The sequence below is a fragment of the Alligator sinensis genome, unplaced genomic scaffold (genome assembly GCF_000455745.1).
Source record: "Alligator sinensis unplaced genomic scaffold, ASM45574v1 scaffold851_1, whole genome shotgun sequence".
Lineage (NCBI taxonomy): Eukaryota > Metazoa > Chordata > Crocodylia > Alligatoridae > Alligator > Alligator sinensis.
The window spans coordinates 244,461-268,553 of record NW_005842410.1 but is presented as its reverse complement, the minus strand read 5'-3'; the positions used below and the strand labels follow the sequence as shown (position 1 = coordinate 268,553).

Below are 24,093 nucleotides of genomic sequence, written 5' to 3'. Positions count from 1 at the left end.
TCCGGCCAGGGCGGCAAATACTCCCGCGAGGCCAACGAGGCGCCCCGCGCGCCCGCCCCCGCGCAGTTCCGTGTGGTGAAGCTCAACCAGATCTGGGAGAAGGCGCAGCGGGTGAGTGCCGCCGGGCCGGGCCGCGCCGCCGTCCAGCCCGCCCCCGGCGCCCTTCCCGGCGTGTCGCGAGCGACGTGCTTCGCGGGGGACCAGGCCCGCCTGGAGGAGTGTGCGGTGCGAGCGGCACCCCGCGCGCTTTGCCCGGGGAGCACGGCTCTGGTTTTCCTGTAGGCAAAAACCCGAGCGAAAGCCGAGAGCTGGCGTTTCCCGGGCGGAGGGGTCCTCCGGTCTGCGGAGGGCGAGAGCCGTTGTCCGGCGCCCCTGAGCGTGGCGGCGCACCCCCTGCGAAAAGGCGCTGCTGACACTCGCTGCCAACACCGCTGGTGGCATCCGCGGGCGATCCGCGATCACCACTGACACTGCTGGCGGTGTCTGCAGGTGGTCGGCGACCTCTGGTTGGCGCTTGCCACCCCCCCACCGAGAGCGCTGCGGCTGCCAGCAGGAGCTCGCCGCTCACCACCCCCGCTGCCTGTGGGAGCTCGCCGCGCCCCACCAGCCTCGGGGCACGCAGCATTCACGCACCCAGTGTCGCGGGACACCAGCGGTCCTTACCCTGAGTTGCCAGGTCCCGGGGCGGGCTCTCCCCGTGGCGCTCCTAGCAGGCGTGTCCATGGGCGGATGTAGGGTTTGGAAAAGGGGGTGTAAGTGAGGACAGGCATCACCGCATGTCAAACGACGTGTCTTTTCAAGCTAAAAATAAACGACAAGCTTTGCCAGCATGCTCGGGGCCTAGGGCTGAGTTATCCTGCTTAAGATGGATGCAAAAACAAATCACTGGAATGAGTTAAAAGCAGTCAGCAGGGCTGTGAAAGAGGAGCTTCGTGGCCAGGAGCAGCTAACGCAACAGGATTGCCAAACAGCGGCCAGCTTGATTAGTGGAGCATCAAGATGGTTGTAAAGAAGAGAAGGTTGTTAACACCTGAGGATTGAAAGGTTTGGAAGGGATCCGGTAGATATGTGCACAGGACTGCTTCAGTATTTTACATTAAACAATCATTGCGGCAAGGACTGGAGCAAGTGTCGCAGCCTTTCTAGGCCATATTCACGTTGGTTCTCTATCACTCTGGTTGACTCATATCAAAAGAGTGGTACCCCCCTCCCCCCATACCTACAGCCTAGTAGTTGGAGCACTGCCTGGGGAGGAGTGCGTGATGTGGGTTAGACGTCTCGGGCAAAGGGAGTGATCAAACCTGGGTTTCCTGCATCCCCAGTTCTCTAGTCACAAAAGTGTTGGACAGAAGGTAGAAAGCCCTGCTTCCTCTGTCAGGCTTCATGCAGAACCCAATATATTCTCCAATTACTTACCACATCAAGTCCCTTAGGCAAGATGGGTGGAAGAAAACCTAGTCTGTGATTCCTGACCGGGCTTAGATCCAAGATGGCCATGAACTTGGTTAACTGTCATACTGCGCCCTTAATTTCACTGTGCATCCCTTCTAGCGTACCAAGTGAAACCGTCTCATGTCCATACATAAATGTGTCTCTACTTTGTGTGTGCAAAGATCCTGTTTTGCTAAACCATGGGGCCAAGTGCTATAAATGGCCTGTCTGTGTGTGGCATGCAGCACATGAGGGAGTGGGCAGGCAGCACAGCAACAAATGGGGTAGGCAGAACAGGGGATCAGGTATGGCGTACGGGGCAGAAAGCGGATCAGGAGATTGGACAGGGGGCACACAGCAGAAAGAGCAGTAAATTCGGCACAGGAAGGAAATCAGAGTGGTACTTGGGGAGAGAGCAGGAATATTTTGTGGCATACCTGCCAAAAAAGATTGGACCCGCACTGTGTTAAAGCGAGTGTTGGTGAATCTATTCACGTAACGAACCGAGCTGTAGTAAATGCTGGCTGTATAGGTGGGCCTCAAGAGAGGAAATACGTTCTTTTTATCAATTTATTTAGTTGGCCTATGCACAGGTGGCTTTCTCACTGACTCAGTTTCATTCTCAGGTTCAAATTAACCCAGAATTCCCTGATCTTTTGTAAACCTCAATGATCTTTCCAGCATATCTAGGGAAAAGTTTAAAATTGGCAATACAATCCCAAACCAGCTTCACTGGTGCATTTACTATACATATTAATGGGGCAGCACACCAAGCTGTGTATTGTGAGCTTTGGTGACACTATCTTTTGGCCTTCGCTGTCATTTAGCAGCAGCAGCTGAAAGTAAAGATCTTAATCATGCTGCATCAAGGCGGGAGGGATGGATGTTGAAATGCCGTATTTCAACATACAGCCATGTTGTTTTGTAACTTAGCTGAGCAATGCTGTGTTATTCAGTGGTAACATACAATCCTAGCCTATTTCCCAAAAATAAGGTTTGGTTTTTTTTGTGCGTAGCTTACCCCTGCTGTTCCTAGTCCGTTTTCTGTACATACTTAGCAAAGGGAATGCAATGGCTCACCTTATTCAGGGCCTAAGTCTAGAACCATTAAAATCAGTGACAGATTTCCAACTGATTTCTGTGGGTGAACAATTGGGCTTTTAGTTCTTAAAGAACCTCTTATGCATTTACTCATGCAGCCCCTGTACTTCTAATACAACCTGCTGGCAGAGGTTTTTGTCTCGAGTGAAAACCCCCTAGGAAGAATAAATTCCAAAGTCTATGATGATTTGAGAACATTGCAAGAAGAGGACGATTCGCTCCTTTGCTCAAAACAGTCTCACTTCTGTTTCTGTTGATACTAAGTTATAACAGAGACTAGCAATCTTTGATTTGACCTGGACTCTCTCAAGCGTCTCCAAAAATGGATCTGGAGAAGCTTGAGAGAGTCCAGAGGAGAGCCACATGCATGATCAGAGATCAGGAAAACAGACCTTACAACGACAGGCTGAGAGCTATGGGGCTCTTTAGCCTGGAAAAGCGCAGGCTCAGGGGTGATCTGATGGCCACCTACAAGTTTATCAGGGGTGACCACCAGTATCTGGGGGAACGGTTGTTCACCAGAGCGCCCCAAGGGATGACGAGGTTGAACGGTTATAAACTACTGCAAGACCATTTCATGCTGGACATAAGGAAGCATTTCTTTACTGTCTGAGCCCCCAAGGTCTGGAATAGCCTGCCATCGGAGGGGGGTCAAGCACCTACATTGGACCCCTTCAGGAGTAAATTGGATGTTTATCTTGCTGGGGTCCTATGACCCCAGCTGACTTCCTGCCCTGCAGGCAGGGGGCTGGGCTCGATGATCTTCCGAGGTCCTAATGTCTATGAAACCTGGTAATGCTTCACAGGGTCTTTGATTGCAGTTTCCAACAGTGTCAATCAGTGATATTAAACTTTAACGTTTGGTCAGTGTAAGGAACAAATAATTTGTCACTACACTGTTTAATTATAAGCTACCTCTGAAAGGTTTTGTATTGCTACATCTAGTAATCTGTTGGCTCAGCTGGCCAAAGTTACATGTACTCCTTGTGATGTTATAGCTGGTATAATTATTGGGCTTGTCTGTAATGAACTTCAGAGAGAGCGAATACTGTAAGTAGTAGCTTTACTGTTTTCTTTCAAGGAGGAAGCATATGGTAAATCTGTTTTACATGTCGGTTCTGTGTTGCCCCAATGGCTGTGCTAAAAGAATGGGAGATGCAGGAGAATTCCACTGAATTTGTCCAACAATTTGCACTCCTGTTGTTATATTTTTAATGTTCCAAGTATTATCTGTTGAATTTCCCACAGAATTACTTTTGGAATTGATTTCTTTTTCTCTTTTTGAAATTCTTTTAATTTCAAAAGGCATTTTAGTTTACCTAACCAAACAGTGTTGTGACCAAATTAACCAATTAAAGTTATACAGTAATATGAGAAATGAAAACTTCTCATTCCAAAACTTTTACCAAAACTGGATACTGAAACTTTTTTTCCTGAGCAGGCTAAATCTTAGGAAGAAAAGTCTGCATAAAAATTTAAAACTGGGGGAGATGGGAATTCTGTAAGTGAAAAAGGTAAGTTTTTTTTAAACAAAAGCTATCCCTACCCTCTCCTAAGCTTAACATGTTTAAAACACGTTTATCTGGCCTGTGCTATATACAGTGCCTATGTGCCATAAGGTATTTGCACAATGCAGTTATCTACTGAGGTCCCTTCCAACCCAAACATCTATGAATTTATGAAACTAGAAAATGTGAGTCTAACAAGAAAGGCATATAGTTAAAATGCTGTATTATCTCATTTTGAAAATCTGTGGGAATCAGTTTGTTAGTTCACTTAGTGGTATTTTTCCGTCCTGTTGGTTCAGCATGAATAAATTAAATTTATACCTCTCTAAGGTTGAACATTAACAGAAGTGAAGTCTTGGAGAAACTCAGTCATCCATATTACCATATAGTGGTTTTTTTGTGCAGTCTGGTAAAGCCTACATATGAAATTGAGGTCATGACTGAGCTGGTCTGGCTCAATTCTGCAAGGTACTGAGCAGTGAGCTCTAAAATAGCAGTGCACCAAGGGGCTTAAATAAATATTTTGCTGGCTATGGGCTGATGTGCTGATTCTTAAAATCTTGGCTGACTCGATTCTTAAGCAGAGCTTAACTGTAAGCACATGAAAAGTCCCATGAAATAAGTGGCATAGAGGTCAGTAGGATGACTTACACAGTTCAATACTGGATCGGGACCAGATAGCCCAGTATCATGAGGTCCCTTCCAGCCCTAAACTTCTGAGAATCTGTGAATCACACAGGTTCAGACCCTTAAATCTTAACTGTGATTGTAACTATTCTAGGGCCTTGTTTATAGTTCCCTGAGTGCTGGTAGAAGGTCTAGCAGCAGATGACCACCTGCAGCCATCAGACCACATACATATCCACGTGCTTCTGGTGGCTCTGCATGGCTTCATCACAGCACCTGTGCCACCGGAGAATACAAAAGGCCCTGGCTGCTGATGGCACTGGGTAGGTGACAGAAGGCACAGCAGTGCCTACATTTGCCTTCAGCTAGTTGCTGGGCAAGCAGCAGCAGCCTTACACTTCTTGGTGCAGGTAATTTAATGGTTCTGCCACCCCAGAGGAGCTTTGAGTGTGGACTTGACTTCTGCAGCAAAACTCATAACGTAGATTAAGCCAAAGCTTTGCAAATTATATCGACAAATTGAGGTCTTGATTTTGCAAAATAAGCTGACAAGTAATCCTGTTGAATTCTGTCCCCTTAAATTCAGTGGCAAAACCTGTGCTTCTGTTGAAAATCATGCTTAAGGGCTTTGCTGAATCAGCCCATTACATTATAGGAAATTAACATAGAACAGTAAGCTACTTTTTGTAGTTACCTTTTAAGTAACCTTACACTCTGAAGGGAAGCTCTCAGGGATTGTCTGTAGTTGGGGACTAGACAAACGTGTCCAAAAGTTAATGGTCTGTCTGATCAGAGACATTAGTTTTGGCTTGTTAAAATTATATTGCAAGTTCCAACTCTTCCTTAATGAAATTGAGGAGACTGCTCCTCAAAACATACCACGTACTGATTTTTTTTTAAAGTAGTTTCTTATTGTCTGTGAAAAAGCTGGATTCTCAGTGTAGATTATATACATCTATTCCCCTTCTTTATTATCACATGATAGCTTTTAGTTTGATTATGCCAGCACACAACTTGCAGGGCATAAGCTAACTGATGATCAATGGAAGCATACAACCAAATTCAGACCTGGATCCAGACTTTCTGAAACTTGGAGGAGTAGGTTATTGGAAGTGAAATGATTTTTGCAAACTGATATGAGACTTCAAAAGCCAAAGTTATGAAGTGGTTTCCTTCTGAGCTTTTTTTCTCATACCTCTCTCCTACCCAATCTCATGTTCTTGGACAAAAAACAAGAAATGACCCAAAACTATTATAGAAATATAAAAACTAATATTTATGTAGTGTTTAAATCAAGTAATCAAAATGAATGAAATGAGGAAATTAGAAAGTTGTTGTTCCCATGATAGCAATACTGATTCAGTCACATGCAGAAAACTCATCTCTGTACTTCCTTCCTTCCTTAAATGTATACCACAGTGTCTGCAGACTGATCCATCATTCCTTTAGAAACCTTGCGTTTTTAATCTCTTATTGGTTCCAGCCTTGATATCTCATCTTTATTTTCCATTAAGAACAGGAACATTTCCATGTTGTGTTTTAGTATTTGGTTCTAAAATAAGATGCACTTTGTGGTTTGCACTGTGCAGTGAAATCTAGTACATTAGAATAAAAAAAATGTCTAATTTTAGTGGTCTAAATGAAAAGGAACACAAAAAGGGGGTGAAAAGATGATTTTATATTATACAGTATTAGTAATGCCAAAGGATATTTAACATGGCAGTACCCCATTAAATAAATCTCCTCACCACTTTTCTGTCTCTCCCATAATGACAGCTGTAAAAAAGCACACTTCGTATTCAGCCTTCCTAAGAAGACAGGCTAAAATATATATTTTTTTTAACTCACCTGGTCAATTTAGCTGTTAATGAAGTGACAGAGGAGCTTCTGTTAGGATATAAATATGAAAGGCTAGTTGAAATGACTTTGTGTAAACAGTCTGGTTTGAATCGCATTTAACATAGTAGGGTCCTTGATTTCTGATTGACACTGTCGCCTTTCAGTTGATTATCAAATGTCTTTTATGTCAGTCTGGCTTTGGAGGTAACTTTGCCCCCGTGTATGAGAGTGTCTGTGTGTGTGCACGTGTGATACAAAGCAACTGACTACAAAGCTTTTCTCTGTTCTTGTTAGCTCCAGCTATCTGCTGTAAAACTGGCAGAGCTACACAGTGATCTAAAAATACAAGAAAAGGATGAGCTAGGCTGGAAAAAACTGAAGGCTGAAGGGCTAGATGAAGATGGAGAAAAAGAAGCCAAACTTAGACGCAACTTACATGGTAAGAAATAATGTACTTTAACAACCTGAGTGCCCATGGTTGAACAGGTTAAAATTTTAGTCCAGACACTTGCATTCAGGCATCTGTATTTAAGCATTAAATGGGGGCTGATTTTTTCATAGGCACTGAGCACAGCCAACTTGTACTGAGATTAGTGTATCTCATCTCAGTGTGTGCAGAATGACGTTGATATTGCCCTTTTAACAAACTGGATGAAACTAGGGAAATGGGTAAGGTGCAGGCATTTCTGAGGACAGAAGTCCTTACTCTGATGATAGTGCAACTCTAATGTATGAACAAAGGATGAGAGAACAGAGATGTGAAAGAAAGTGGCACCGTTTAACACACATCTTCTGTGCTCTTGGCTTGAGGTAGCTTGTTTGTGTGTCACTTTTACTATCCTGGGAAAAACAACTGGGGCTTTCAAGCCTTACTATAAATGGGTAATTCATCAACAGAGCTATCAAAGTTGGGATCTCTGTATCTATGCATGAGTCCCTACAGCAACGATTCTTAGCTGCCATACCCCAATATCCTTCTAAGGGTGCCACAATGCTCAGACCCTGTGCCAGGAGGCAAATGATTGCACCTCCTGTCACTTGGTGCCAGCCCCACTTTTTCTCCACCCCCCTCCCCCCAGTGTCCCATAGACAGGCCATATCTGTGACCACTCCCCATCCCCTGGCAGCTCTCCTTACGATAGTATGTTCCCAGCAATTTGATGTTTCAGGCACACAGAAGAGCACTTGGGCAGCCCTGGAACCACAGGTTCCCCTACCCCTCATACTCCCAGGGCTGGCAGGTATATGTGGCTCAAGTTGTCAATGTTCAAGTCACCAAAGGAGTAGTGTCTACTCCCTCAGATACAGACCAGGGGCTGGGAGAGGGCAGAGGGTAGAAAAAAGCAGGTCAGAGTGGTGTAAGGACCTGCTTCCTCCACCCTCACCTGGCATGAGCTAATTCTAGCTCAGTAGTTTTCAGCTGGAGTGCTGCTAAATTCCAACAAAGTATGAAGGGGGTGCCTTGAGGCTGAAAAGGTTGAGAACTACTGCTTGATCTAAAAGCCTGAACTCCTGAGTCAAGATAGTAGCAGGCTCCTCAACCTTTCCATGTGGTCCAGATACCAGTTAAGAGAGATGGCTCCACACTGAGCAGATATACAGGAGAAAAGAGGTTCCAGGAAAAGATACAGATTTTTTTTTTAAGATAAGCATGATTAGCTCTTGGGTTTAAGATTTCTTGATCTTTTGTTTCCCCGTATAGTAATTATGGCTAAATATGGAATGAATGGAAAGAAGGATGCTCAACTAGCAGATTCCAACTACATCAAAGATGGCTCAGAAAGTGATGTGCTAGATGATCCAAGACTGGAGAAATTATGGAGTAAGGTGAGTTTAATTTCTTGGTTATGCAATATAGGAAGCAAATCTTCATTCATGTGTGTGTTTGCTGAAGCCTGGGGTGACAAAACAGTTGTAATCATGTGGTTGTAATCAGACTAAGAAAAGTAGCAGGCAGATGATACAAATTCCTAAACCCTGATACAGAATTGCCCTTGAAAGATGCCAGAGTAAATCTCAGCTTGTATAATTGATTTAGGTTTTGTCTGTTTAGTTGTTTAGTAAATGCAAGCAGGCTAATACCTACTCCCCACCACCTAATGGTGAGACATGGTAATAGCTACCTACAGTGTGAATTACTCTGGATAACTGTGACCTGATGAAGAATGCATTTCATTTGAAAGCTTAAATCTATTCCAACCATGCAGTTGGTCCAATAAAAGATATAACCCAAAACAAACCTCGCCCTGGATAGCTGGTCATCTTTTCCATTCCTAAGCCTTGCATAATTTACTGAGGTGTACAAAACTAAAGTAAATTTCACTGGGGTGTGTGTTCATCTGTCTAGGAGCTGAGCAACCCGGAAGAGGTTTTAGTATTTCATTGACAGCAATCCTCCTTGAGAATATGGTACGTTGTATCTGTTAGGAGCATATCAGTCAAACTGATGTCAACTGGAGTTTTGCCCTTAATTTCAATGGGGTCAGGATTTCACCCTATATGAATAATTGAGAGACTGCTGTGTAACTTAGTGAGGAAAGGAGACCTAATGATGCATGTCTCATACAGTTAGGGTTTTTAACCAACAGCTTCATCTTGTAGTATTTGCAAGTGAAACATTTCAGAGTTTTTGCTGAAAACCAGAATGTTTGCTGTCCAATTCTGACAAAACTAAAACAGGATGTCAGCATTTAGCAACAAACAGGTTGGCAGGGAAATGGAAATAATTAAAGCAGACTGCTCTTAATATTCTTTATTTTAACAACCTAGTGTGATGTAAAATAGAGAGAGAAATTTATCCTGTTTATATAATATTTTAGCTTGACAGTGTCCCTGACAAGTGCTGTACTTTACCCTCTTTGGGGAAAAGTGAAAAACAACCATTTAGAAACATTTCTTAACAGCAATTAGCTGGTTAGTATGTGAAAATATCATTTTTAGGCAGTGGGAAGGAAAGCATCACAGCAAGCAGCACCATCTCCAGAATACTGGGGCAGCACTCCAGCTGCCAATCCTATGCTTCTAATTGCTCTGCAGCAAACTGCTCACTGTACTAGTTATTAGCAAGTCCAGGACATGCACTGCTGTATTTACCCACCAATAGAATGAGAGTTCTCCAATAAAGCTTATCTTTGTGTCCGGTTAAATTTCAAGTATAAATAGACCCCTAACTTGAGTATACAGTTTGTGTCTCTTATGCTTCTACCTGACAGCTTCCTACCGTATATGCATGACCAGAATTCTTTTTCCTTGTATCTCCAGGTATTTGGTAAGTGAGAACCTGGCCCCATTAAACTCAATTAGAAAGCTCCCTTGAATTCAGTGAGGCCACAGTTTGACCCCATCCTACCTGATACAAGTAAAGATGTGCCTCATGGGATTCTAAAGAGAGACTTACCCTAAATACTTAAAAATATATTTTTGGTAACTGAATTTATTGTACGCTGAGCCTGGAAAATGGAAGAGGTTTCTAACTCCTATCTCATTTGTATTTCTCATAGGCTAAGACCTCTGGGAAGTTCTCTGAGGATGAGCTGGATAAGCTGTGGCGAGAATTTAAGCATCACAAAGAAAAGATTCATGACTATAATCTCTTGCTAGAGACTGTGAGCAGAACAGAAGGTGTCTGAATGTTTGCCTTATGTTTCCAAATCACTGCAGCCCTCTATCTGCCAGTTGCCTCAGTTGTTTCTAATGATCTTTAAAATCCTTAAGACTGATTCCTGTATTAATAGTAGGACTCTTTGCAGCTGCTGACATTCATAGATACCTGCAGGGTATCATTCTGTGTCTTCTTCCAGTAACCTTCCCAGCTAATTGAACAGTTGGTTTCTCTGTTGCTGACTCTCATGAGCATTATAGTGAGCAAGGAGGATACTGGGTCACAGTGGCAAACATCAAGTTCTGGGCCACTCTTCTAACCCTTAGGCCTTGTAAGTGGGACTCTGATTCAGTAGAATAGAATATATATCCTCTCAGACACTGGGTTGACAGGTTCTTGGGTTTCACCTGGCAAAATATGGTTCTTGGGTTTCAGCTGGCAAGAAAAGATGTCTTAAAGCAATAAGAGGGTCAAGTTGCCTCAGGAATGGTCAAGTTGCCTCATTCCTGAATTCATCCTGCTGCTTCATCCCAGCTAAGTGGGGCTGAGGCAAAAGTGGCACCGTTGTGTCACTTTTCACTAAGGCTGCTAGAGGTCAGTTCAGCACCTGTCTATATGTGTTACCCAATGCTGTGGGCCCAAGGCCCACCCAACTAATTAGGGGCCTCTACAGTGTGGGGCCAATGAATGAATAATACAGCTAATTCCTTGGGACAACTAAAGCAAAAACAGGATAGGCCTATTTGGTATCTGAGGCCGTGGGCCCAGCCCACTAAGGACAATGTGGCTGCCACTTCTGGGCCGCTGAGGTAGGAACCTCAGCTACCAACTGATTTTGTGGGACTAATAATGAAAAAACAGGGCATACTCGTGAGGTTATAGGGACAAAACAAGTGCACCTTGGGGGGACACCAAGCAGAGCACCCCAACCAGCGCCCACTGGCTCTCAAAGGCATCCAAGGAGCCAGTGTACACCTCCCACTGGTGTTCTGCCTGGAAACGTGCTTGAACAAGTGAGAGGAAAGCGGCCCTGCAGTCTCTGGGTACCTTCCCGGCCAGAGCCTCCTTCCTGGTCAAGTACAGAGCCCACTTGGCCAGGGCCAGGAGGAGGTTGACCAGGAGGTCCCAGGACTTGGTGGGGCCATGGATGGGGTGACCAAAAACAAAAAGGTGGGGGGTGAAATTCAACCAGAACCTCAAGAGGAGGTTCTGGAGGTGGAGGGGCTGCAGCCTGGCGCACTCAGGTCATGTGTGCCAGGGTCTCCCTCTGCCTGCAGAAGGGGCAGGATGTCCGTGAAGCTCGCCACATACACACCCGTGGTGACAGCTCCATGAAGGAGCCGCCGGCTGAGGTCCCCAGTGGCTCGTGGGATGAGGATGGAGTACGCACTCAGCCACTGGGGTGTCCCAGCAACGCACTTGCCGAGCAGGTCCCACCACTTGGTCACTTCAGCACCTGACACAGGTCAGAGTAGCCCAAGGTGGTTCCTTAACTTGAGCCTTACTCTTAACTGCCCCTTCAGGCCACTCCAGCAGCATGGTATAGAAGGGTTCTGTTCATAAGGTCAAAAGAGGGACATAGAAGTGTTCCCCTGGAATATAACACTGCTGGTGTGCTGAGATTTTCCTACAAAAAGGGATAATATTATTCTGGATCTTATTGCAGTTTTTGCTTTAAGATATGATGTATTTCTGCACTAAATCATCGGCATTAATAACATCAATTTAGAAAGAAAAAAGTGCTTACTTCTTAATGTATAGTACTGATGCTTATTTACTGTGCAATTAATCACTGAGAAGGGCCGAGTACTTATTACCTGCATTCAAGTTGCTGGGGTTTGCTGGGGTTTCTGACTTCTCAGGATCTGGCCCATCTTTAATTATCATGTGTCTTTCTGAAATAGAAATCCACAAAAACGTAATCAACCCCTCTGACGAGAATGTGGTGAAAGAAGAGCTGTTGCACAGCAAGCACAGAGAACTCAAAGACAAACTACGGAGCATCAGTCAAGGGTTTGAGCGTTTACGTAAAGTCAGCCACCAGGGGTACGACGCAACCAGTGGTATGGGTCACTCTGTTTTCCCAATTTTTTAGGATCAATTTTATAGAAAGTCAGTTAGAATATAGCCGGATCCGGCCAAATGAGCACTCTACAAGGTCATGATAAACAGTTTTGGGACAATGAGGGACACTGCCAGCCAACTCTATTCAGGTGCCAGCCTTAGGGCCCAAATACTCTATTTCTTCTCTCTACCCAGGTTCCACAGTAAAGATAGGTAGCCATTCTCTTCGATTTTCCACTGGCTTGTACCAGGGAAGAGAAGGGCAAGCTGAGAATGAGCCAAACTGCCTGGACCATGGCTGCACAGAGCCTCTAGGTATAGACTCCCTTTTGGCTGCTTATAACCTATCTGCACTACGTCTCCTGTAGAAACTGCAGGGCCAGAGGTACCAGGGACTGCTGTCCCTGCAAACCATGGAGTCACGGACAGGGAAGTGGGACTCTGATTCTGACCAAAGCATGTAGCCCTTACTGCAGTATGGTTAGTAAACCCAAATACTTGGTCCATGTTTCATGCTACCAGCATTGGCATTATCCAAACAGCTAAAATCTCTCAAACCTTCAGAGTTGCTACCATGAAATACAGGTGGATTCCAGCCCTGCCTCAGCCTCTGATACTGATCCCCACGACAGAACTAATGCAAGGAGCAGGATTAATGATCCCATAGAGGGGACATTTCCCTCTTTCAACCAGGATTTCATCTGTACACAAAGGCACAGAAGGCAAGAGAGCTGACTGGGTCTCTGCATTTAAAAGTCCAGCATGTACAGTATTACATATTTAAATAAAAAATACCAATACCAAAGTAGATGTAGGCCATATACAGACATTCAGTTTCTTCTGGGAGAGTCATTCCCCCCAGAAAAAACTCCCAAGTGTACAGATGTCCAGGAGTTTTCTCCCAAAATTAAAATAGCTGCTCTGGGAGAAAAATAACCTGGGAACAGCCATAGTTAAATCATTCCCAGGATAGTTTCTTCTGAGAAAGCAGATATCTGTATGTTCTCTTCTCAGAGAAGCCACAACACAGTCCTCCAGCATCCAAGGGTGCTTTGTTGCCACTACCCAGGAAACAGCCTGTCACTTGGACTTGACTGCTACTACAGCAGAGCAGGCAGCAGAATATGCCTCCTTCAGAATCAGCAGTGTGCTGCAGGGAGACATAGGCTGACCCAGAGCAGTCTGGATCAGCCAGTCAGAGTTGCCTTCTGCACTGCTGCCATCTGTCTTCACCCAGACTGAAGGTGCCTGCAGAACATGCTGAGATGTGTGCACAGGGGGACCCTGGCTACACAATGTCAGCACTCCAAGCTTTCTGGTCTTCAGGGAGTCAGTGCTCAAATGTCTATTCGTGCACTTCCAGTTGAGATTTTTTTATCAGGAGAGCAAACCTGAAAAAATTGTCCCAGATCATTTGAGTGTGCATAGGCAGCCCTGTAATGCAATACTACTTCAGGTGTGCGCTTCTCATGGAGACAGTATTTACATACAGTGGCATCTATTATTTTCTGTGTAGATATAAAAAGGATTGTGGTATGTGTCTCTCTAGAATTCGAAGAACCCAGAGTGATAGACTTATGGGACATGGCCAAATCTGCCAACTTCACTGAGAAAGAGCTTGAATCCTTTCGGGTAAGGTAACGTTTAATGGCTTTACTTATACCTTGGAGGGAGAACCTTCTCCCTGCGTCTGTTATGCTCTGGATATAATAATTTCTCTGCTGCTGTTATGTGATCACCCCAGACAAGACAAACATGAGTCTTGGTCCTGCATACATACACGTAGCCACAGTGATGGCTTCAGTAATCAAATAGCATCATTGTCTTCAGTGAAACTACTCCCATGAGTAAAGTTTACTCATATACTCAACTGTGCTTAAGACTGGAATCTCACTGCAAGCAGATCCCCCATTTTTCGCTTTCTAATATCGAATTGTAGTTAATGCTTCAGGAATTTATTAAAGGATGACAAAACCAAGCAATGCCAGCTAATTGACTTCCCCACTGGGGTTTCATTTCCCCTTGTGGAAGGGGTGAGCTTTGCCAATTTCACACCAAGGAACAGTATACATGCATAGAGACCCTCTTAAGCTGAATGTAGAGATTACTGTGGTGATCGTGTTTGCCACCACTGGCTTTCGAAGCAATGAAATTTTGAACTTGCACTCTTGCTGTTGCACATGCTGTGTTCCCTCACATGCTCATTCTGTGTATCTGCATCTAGAGAGAGTTCATATTTCATCCCCTTGAAAGGGTGTTAGGATGGGGTTAGGTTAAAGTTCATGAGTAGGCTCTGAACTACATAATGTTATATATACTTTGTGAGCAGGCTCTGAACTATAGAGAACTATATAAAATCTATAGTTGCTTCAAAAGCCTGCTCATGAACTTTAACCTGTGTTCTGGTAGCATCCCCTTGGAACATATGAAAGTATTGGACCCACTTCACATGTAAGTGTCAGCACAGAGGGTAACCTCTCCTCTGTGAAGTCTGGCAGAGCCCAGGATAGATTTCAGATCTCCAGAGTCCCACTTGAGCTCACAGGACTGTCCTTCCTTTCCTTCATCGCATGAAACCTATTTCCTCTCAATTAAACAGGTTTCAATGACATTGATTTCAGCATGCATGCTTCTAATGTAGCATCTCTTCCAAAGCCCTCTGAAATCAGTGAAAAGGTTACCGTTGGCTGTGATGGCCTTGAATTGGGCCTATACAATAGCATGAAAGATAAATCAGGCTCACATTCTTTCTCTAGAATAAGGCAAACTTCAGTTTTCCACTGATAGGATCTAAAAATAATCATTTTGACCCTTAAATATCCCCCTGAATATATTCAGGCAGAGATCTCCTATTGGGCAAACAGCACATACCTGTGTAAAGCTCTCTTGCTATGCATGTCAGCAGCACAGTGAATCCTGGGATATTTTAGATTTCTAAATTAGGAAAGGAAAACTAAAGGATCAGACTTGCTGAAGTTCCTTTTAATCTGTGTTTGAATACTCAGCAGCTAAAACTGCCTCTCTTTCTTAATGCCTATAATGCAAACCCTACATAGGTTTCATAATGAAAAGTCTGAAGGATGCTCTGTTGGCACATCATCTGAGGAAAGCAGCTTGAATGGTTCATCAACCCAAAGCTAAAATACCATGTGGCATACAGTAAAACCCAAAGCTAAAATATTGTGTGGTGTGTAATGTATAAAACAGGCTAGGATGTTCTGACAGGCTAATTATCTCCCTTTGCAACAGTAACGTTGAGAGAGAGGCACGATCTCTGCTTTCAAAGCTTGATAAGATCCATTAGGATGGAAGATGTTTTTATTGCTTTGTTTCCTGATCATCACCTTTGAGAACTCCTTCAGCTTGAAACCTAATCAAACCAGTGACAGATACTGAGTGGTCCGTGAAATGATTGGGTCTCCACCTGTTCTTCATGTGTTACATCCCAGAGAATTATTGCTATCATTAGCACAACAGTAGGGATGACCCTGAACAGTGCTGTCACATGGGCCACATTCTTTAGGGGTATTTTAAATTTAAGACGGTGCTTTTGTATTCCTTTTTGTTTTGTTTTGTTTTGTTTTGTTTCAGGGTTTTGATTTTTCTTTAATTGCTCAGTTCTAGTCTACATCCATCACAGTTAGAGCAAGTCAAGAAGGCAAATCATGACCTGTCTGATCACAAAGAAAAGCTAATTCTAGGAGTTAAGAGCTTGAGTTCGAAAAATTGCACCCAATTTGTTGTATTTGTTTATAGGCTTCTCAACAGCACTCACTGCTGTCCTGCCGTAGTGCCTTACAGGCAGTAATAGCTTCCTCTTGAAGTTTGTGCAGTAGATCGATGTTTGGGTGCCTTCCTCCAAAGCTGACTTTCTAGGTGGTTGTGATGCTCCATTGCCGCAGCGTTCTTAAGAGGCAGACAACTGGAAAGATTTTCAGTGTCCGGTTCATTAAAGCAGCATTAGGAGTGTGCTCCAGAGGGGAGAGAATGCCATTTAACTGAACTCTGTATTCATTTTTCAAGGAGGAGCTGAAACACTTTGAAGCAAAAATTGAAAAACATCAGCACTACCAGAAACAGCTAGAGATTTCCCATCAGAAACTAAAGCACATAGAGGGAACAGGAGATAAAGATCATCTGAACAGAAACAGAGAGAAATATACCATGCTAGAAGAAAAGACTAAAGAATTGGGATACAAGGTCTGTATAAATAAGCTGTGTGTTTATCCATCTCCATTGTAGGTTTAACTTTGGCATAGAAGGAATTTGGATTTCCTATCGGGTATCATCTCTGATGTTAATTTATTAATTCATATTTATTATTTATGTTCCAGTATGTAGCAAACTGATGGCACTGGTGAGAGATGGCCCCAGTCCAATAGAAAGTACATGCTGAGTTGGTGGGAAGTGGAGATGGTATTGTCCCTTTTTAACAGAGGCACATAGGGAAGGGACTTGGGTAGAATTTAGGCACCTAAGTCCTGAAAAGCCCTGCTCAGCTACTGCCTAACCCTGAAGATGACCAAATCCCAAAGACACCTCACATTTTGACATCAAAGTGCCTTAGGCGTCTAAAGTGCTACCTTTATGTATGTCCAGAACTGCCTAAGTTGTTACAGGTTGAAATAGCCTATTTCAGGTACATGCCTAAACCTAATCAGGTTCATAAACTAGGTGCCCCTCTACCTATCACCTTTGAGGGGCCTTATCTAGTAGGCATTTTCAGAGCAAATCTACTGGTTTGGGCTCGTTACAAAACACAGGGCCAGTTGCTGCTTTCTTTTAAAGTGATAGCCATAATGCTAGTGTCAGTACTGACATCATCTACTCTGAGCCTGGAGTGAAAGTACTCCCCAGACTTCATGTTCAGTTCCCTCCTCTAAATGAAGTGATTCAAACCCATATCCTCCACCTTCATGGAGTGTGCTCTAATCACCCCCAAACTATTCTGAGTTGGGACAGCCCTTCCCATTTCTGTTGGAGCATTTCCATTTTGCATATAACATTTCAAAATAGCAATAATTCAGTAAGCCAAACACAGAGCACAGAAAGGAGCCTGACATTCCAGCCTAGTTAGTCAGGTGCTCACCAGCTTCTTGGTTGCTTACATATGTTTATATTAAGAAGTCATTAGAAAAAATGTATAGTGTGAGGAGTAAGATTTTATAGCTTTTGAGCACTGATGGCAAAATAGAATATGCAGCATCAGTCTTTTGACATTTCTTCTGCATTGAATAAAATACATATATATATTTACTCCCTAAGGTAAAGAAGCACCTACAAGATTTATCTGGTAGAATTTCTAGAGGTCTGCAACACAATGAACTTTGAGTATCCCTTCCACGTTATATAATACATTCCACATAATGTACTAACTTCCAGTACATCGTTCTTCATGGAAAGGACTTATCAAGATGACCTTCTGAAATATCCACAGAAGCAGATAAAGAGTAAGGATTCACCAGGGTTGGTCTTTGTAGGGAACCTTTCTTCAGTCATTTTGGTCATTGATCTGGTATCTTTGTGATTAGTCAAATGAAACCACCCAGTTAGAAATGCATATTTAGTTTGTGCATCTTTGATGATCATGTAAATATTGTATCTAAATCCAATGTCAGTTTTTGAAATAAGCAGTTGTTCACATGTATAAGATGTTGGGTATTTTTTCTATCAGGGAAACTATTTTTGTATCAGTAAGTCCATCCCAATCAATGAAAACCACAACAAATCAGTGAACTAGTCCTGGGTTTAAAACATGAGTTTGTCTATCATGCTGCACAGACTAAAGGTGGAGCTAGAAAAATCTGTGTTTACAAACCACCCCCCTGCCCACTAAAGTTCAGTGGGCATTAAATCAGGTATTTGTTGCAGATAATCATATATTGAGGAAGTTAAAGAACAGGTTTTGTGGTCACTTCTCCCCACATAGTTCCAAACTAACACCCTTCAGAAACTACTGAGAATTTGTACAATCCTCACATTCACCTTTGTTACCTTTCGTTACACTTAATCATTAAACAAAACCAAATTACCTTTATGAGTGTTGTTTTTCCCTCCTCTCCTTTTGCCTAAAAATAATTCCAGCTCTCCTGCTGCATCATTCTTCTCTGTGCTAGATGCTGGCATTGGTGTTGAGCATGCAGTTCATAATGTTTATGGCACTGGTTGATTTTGCATACAAGAATGTGTTTTTAATTTTGAAAGTTCAAGAGATTTTCAGTAGCAAGGTATCTAAATGTGTATTACCCAGTGACTCCTATAAGGGACCCTATTGAGACCCTGATTTTGAACTTGCTAAACTTAAACCATTTCTGGTGGCATTTTCTATCCTAGTGCTGACACAGCTTGATTGTTTTTCCAGCTAAAACTGCTTCAAGAACTGTAAACACTTGCTGTCATTTTGTTGAGAAGTTCAGCACTTGAACATTTCAGGGCTTGGACTTGATTTCTTGGGCAATTGTTAACTGTGTTTTCAATGCAGGGTTTGAATTGTGTGCAACGAGGTAGGCACAGAGAGATGCTTGGGATGATGATGGAAATACTGAGTAAGTAGTCATTCAGTACCATCTGAGGGGCTCTGAGGAGAGACTGGAAGAAATCATTAGAGATCATGTAATGCAAGTCTATATCATAATATGCCTCATGTAGGTAAATTAAGGTGGCAGAGGCCGACCTTAATTTTGAATGTTTACCTCTGAAGCCTTAACTTATTAGATTTTTAATTTAACATAATATTTTACTCTGTTCTGAAGCAATACTATTTATTGAGCAATGGCAGGGGCAGATCCAGAGGAGGCATAATGGCACAGCTGCACCCTCCTTTTGGATTGGACTGCACTGCAGGAGCCTCTTGGGACTTCTTAAAGTTCCTAAAGCAGGCGAAAATACTCTCTCCCTTCCCCTTCCTGCTCAAAGTAATGCCCCCTTTCCCACCATCCCTGCCTGCTGCACAGGGGCTGGGCTCAGCTAGGGATGGGGACATGGTCAGCAGGGATGGACAGGAGTTCCCCTTCCCTGCACTGTGATGGGGCAGGATGGAGGGAACTCTCCAGGACCTCTCTAGTCTCCCTGTTGCCGCTGTCCACTCCCCAGCTGAGCCCAGTCCCCCTGCCCAGCCCAGCTGGCTCTGGAACTTCCCCTGCCAAGTGCCGGATTATAGTTTAGGCTGAGGACCTAAACTATGTCCAGCTTAAGAGGCCCCATACGATAAAACTAATCCAATGTATGTACATTTTTGTTATATTAGAACAAAAATGTCCATATTTAGAGAGTCATTTTCCCATATCTCCTTTATTTACCAACTAATTATTATAAAACTTGATATTGAGTCAGGTTTTTTTACTTATTTAGAGGCCACTCATATTGTGAGGCCCTAAGATGTAGTTTAAGTAGTTTAAGCCTAAATCTGGCACTGTCCCTATTCCCCAACCATGGAGAATGCAGCAGGGGCAGGCAGGGGAATGGGAATGGGACAGGGTGGAAGGAAAGAGGAGGGGAGAGAGTTGCTTCCAATCAGGAAATGGAAGGGAGTGGGTATTTTCACCTGCTTTAGGACTTTAAACATTTCCCAGAGGCTCCCACAGGCTGGTCTGCCCATACTGATGGTGCAGAAGAGGCTGGGAGCATGGGATGCAGCCACCCCTGCAGTGTAGGTTGCTGCTCCTGCACCCCCTTTGGAGAATCTTAGATCTACCCCTGAGCAATGGAAACATAGGCTTTCTTCCAGAAAAGCCTGAGAAAAGGTCTGAGTCTTTCTTTATATCCTGAATCATGAGCAGACAAACAGGGAAAGCAAATGGCAGGTTCAAGGGCATTTCAGTAGCATTGCAATCTTAGCCAGGATTCATTGCAAGGAATGTTACTGCAGTTGTGGTTTCATGGGGATCTAGTTTAGCATGACTGCTCCTAGCTGTGAATGTCCATACACTGTGAAACTTCAGTGGCTTCTTATCAAGTGTGAGAGCACTAAACCATGGGTGAAATCCACTGGCTTCAGTCCACAGTAGTGAGATTCATCCCATACACTATTTATTCATTTGAAGCATGGCTGAATGATGCTGGAAGTAATAATTAAGACCTGATTCTACTCCCACTGCAGCCAGTAAAAAAATTTCTATTGACCTGAGCAACAATAAGCCGTGCTATTTAGTAATCAATAATAATCAATAAGATGGCATCTGAAGCAACTCAGCACCTTTTTCTACCAGAAACCATCTTGCATACAGTCAGCAAAAGGTTACTTGGAATTGTATTGGATAAACTTGAGCCTGTTTGCAATATAACACACTAGGCTTTTATGAGATGTCTTTCTGAAATGACTCTAAGGCAGGGGTCAGCAACCTATGGCTCATGGAAAAGCTTTCAAAGAATATGAATGAACTTGAATATCTCATTATTCATGCTTGTTTTGGTTATATTTTTTCTCTCAGGGACTGGCTTGTGGGGTTAAAATAAGAAAGGACCAGGACTTGAAAAACTTTCCTTGAAAGTTTTTCCAATGATTGAATACCCCGAGATCACCTGACTGCATTACTTTGGACAAACAAATTCCTATCTTTTTAAAATTAAAAACAAGCACAAACACACACAACCAAATACTACCCTTTTTCCTGCCTTCCCTCCCCATCACACATTAATATCCAAACTAATGGACTATGCGGCTCATGGAAACAAAAGTGAAATCTGGTTTTGCCTTCAGATTTGCATCTCAGATGGAAGTTGTCTGCATCTCTCATGAAGTGAGATGAAATAAGATAAAAGATGGGAGCATGGGGATGTAAATAGACCGTATGTACTTAGATATAAGACAACCCCCTTAATAATTAGATTGTATATATGGAAAATTTATCATTTTATTATAATTTTTCAGGTATAGAATCTAATTATTGTCCCCCGTCCACCGCTACAACGGGGAAAAGAAATCTGGGGCATCAGGTAGCCTCTTGCTCTGTCCCCCCACTCCCTAACTTCTTTTCTGCATCCCCTTTTGTGAACACATGGAAGTGAGGGGCAAATTTGAAAACACCTTGAAATAAACATACCTGTAGTAATTTGTATATGGACAGTTCATCCAAAATTGATGCAATTTACCTTTTTGAAACTGCTGCAAGTTTTAGCACAGTACTCCATAAACATACTTTTAAACAGTACTTTCGAACCAACTTATATGCAATATAAACTAAGCACAATATTAGTCCAAAGCCAAAGGCTCATGATTTACCATATGGTGCATTGGGCTGGGCCCTACCAGGGTCAAGCCATGGTGACCCCACAGCTCAGGACTGCTCAGTATATGTGTGCGTATTCCAGACACCCCCGACAAAGGGTCCATGTACTAATTAGCCCCCCACTCATGACTGGTACCGAGTGTTTTTGTCACAAGTCCTGGGATCCTGCAGGATGGAGGGTGGGGCCACACTAATATGCAACAGGCTGAAAAGAGTGGGCGACAGAGGGATTCTGGGTGAACTATTTGGGGCCATGTTTGGAGACATTTCCCATACATTTAAGGCTGGTGAAGAAGCAAGAATCATTGGAAATGTGAACAAAGACACAGCTCAGCTGTAGAAGTGAAGAAGCCAAAATGTAGTCAGTGTAGTAGCTGACCTTGACTTACAAAAAAAATCGAGGGGCACTGAGCACAATGGACACTACCATGTGTCTTATTCGGATAGGCTGCACAAGCATATTCTCATGGTAGAAGCCCATTAGGCTCCTCGTGTTTTAAAGTAATGATAATGGTCCTTGCATTTAATCAACTTTAGAGTTGATTTCCACTTCGAAGCACATGCCGCTTTTGGTAGCAGTGTAATGATAGAAAATGTGTTTAATAAGATTTCTTTGTATGTGAATGTAAGATGAGGGGCTTTTTTCCCCATGCTGATAGGGAGAGGAAAAACTTTGTCTTATATTTGAGTAAATAGGGTAGGTGTAGATATATCTACTTTGATTAGTGTACGGGCATGGCTAAACGTGATGCGTTAATGCGCATTAGCCTAATTTAATGCACATTATGGGCGCACATCTACACATGCACGCCCTTAATGCGCATTAAAAATGGCAAAATTAGGCTAATCAAGCCTAAATTTGATGCCTGTGAATGCAGGTTTTTTCCATGCTGAATGCCAGTTCGTCTCAACTACATTCCTGGTACAGATGAAACAGCTAGTTGTCCAGTATTTTCTCCAGGTTATGATTGGATAATTTGGTTTTTGCTGGAATAAGGTTTGGGCTGCCACCTGATGGTTAAAGAACATTACTAGTCTCTGTTTTAGCAACTGTCAGCCTCATATCCCTCAAGTAGCAAATACAGAGGTATATTTTCAGTCTGTGGCTGGCAGCTTTATTCTTATCTGCTGACACACCGGCAGCAAATTTCACGCAGTGACTGGTGCAATTGGGCCAAATATAGGCAAATATTTGTCTGGGACAGGGATGATCCATCCTTTTAGCTAGACCTAGATGGTGTCTTGAGGTTCCTGCTAGCTCCCTCCCCTTCCGCCCCCCCAATCAGCAATCCTGACACCAAAGGAGCAGCTTATCTAGACTTTGCTGTTAATGACTTGCAGCCTTTGCTAAATTGAAGGGATTGATATCCTGATACCCTGTTAAGATTTTTGCAGAAGTCATGGCAGGATGGCACCTTGTGACCCTCTTGCTCCCCCATACACTTCACCAGGTATTGTCTTTGCTTGAATCGACCTGGCCTTAGAGTTTGAACATCATCAGACAGGCTTGTAGTATTCTCTCTTTAACTGGCATAGCTTCCTACCAAGATCATAGGTACCTGACACCTGCTGAAACTGTAATCCATTTGAAATCAAGTCCCACTACTGGGACTCTGGTTGATAAGTTTTTTGTATCTTTGACAGCTGGCTGTGGTGTGTCATCCCAGAGCCACAGTATCTATTTTAAACAGTCCATAAAGAGCCTACTTATGTCAGATATGCAAGGGAACTATCATGCAATTGCCATTGCTGCTCTTTTGCCTTGCATCCTCTATGCTAAGTCTATCGCTAACATGACTTCTTTTCCATTGGACCGGCACATGGTAGTTTTCTGTTGCTAGAACGTTTTTTAGCAACAGCAACTATATGTTCTTACCAAGAGACTGGGTGAGTGGTTTGTTTTTTTTTTTGGGTTGTTCTCCCGCCCTGGCGGGGGGTCAGGCTAGAAGATCTATTAGGTCCCTTCCGACCCTGAAACTATGAAACTATGACTGCAAATTGGCTAGAGGCAATGTCAGAGTCTAATACTCTGCTTTCTGAGCCAACTTGGACTTAACAATACCAATCAAACACAAGCAGGTCTTGACTCCTAACACAGGAATGTTATAGATTCTGTCCTTCACTGCATTTTTTTTGTTCCACTCCTTTGTTGATTTATAATACGCACTGGATCAAATGCTTCTTGCTGGGGGGTTAGGGAAAGGGGAAAAACTAAGCAGACGCACTAGTTTACAGAGTCAGTGTACAAGCATAGATTGCTAAATGGGTGCACAACATAAGGCTCGAACTACTCGCCCTACCAAAAGAAGAGGGGAAGCCTGAAGAAGGTGGCACATATTCCACGTAACACTCTGGGGGTACATCTACACGTGCACGCACGTGCGCTTGCAGCAGCGCAAATAGAAGCGGTGCACATTTGAGCTGGGCTTTTTGCCTCAGCGCACATGCTTGGACGCGCGCTTTGTTGTGGAGCAAATTGTGCCAGTAGGGGCAAAATAATCCTGCCTGGCTCCTCCTGGATCTTCAGCCAGGGGGAGCTAGAGCCTGGAACCAGCACCTGTGCTGTCCCCAGCAGTGTAAAAAGCTACCCTGTCCTGGCCCCAGCAGTATAAAAAGCCACCCTGGACTACTAGCTCTCAGGAGTTTCTGAGGCCTGGTCAATTGGTACCTGGGGACACTACCCCTTGTGCCAGCT

General features: G+C 43.5%; 1 protein-coding gene across 1 annotated transcript; it reads left to right on the top strand.

Moving 5' to 3' along the window:
* On the top strand, positions 1 to 18,203 carry LRPAP1 (LDL receptor related protein associated protein 1; the record flags this gene model as incomplete). Its single annotated transcript, XM_014522914.2, has 8 exons — positions 1 to 111; positions 6,801 to 6,945; positions 8,209 to 8,333; positions 10,007 to 10,127; positions 12,012 to 12,170; positions 13,721 to 13,803; positions 16,195 to 16,371; positions 17,437 to 18,203. Coding segments are annotated over 8 exons (987 nt in total), but the record flags the coding sequence as incomplete, so codon positions are not given.
* Between the last annotated feature and the right edge of the window lie 5,890 nt (positions 18,204 to 24,093).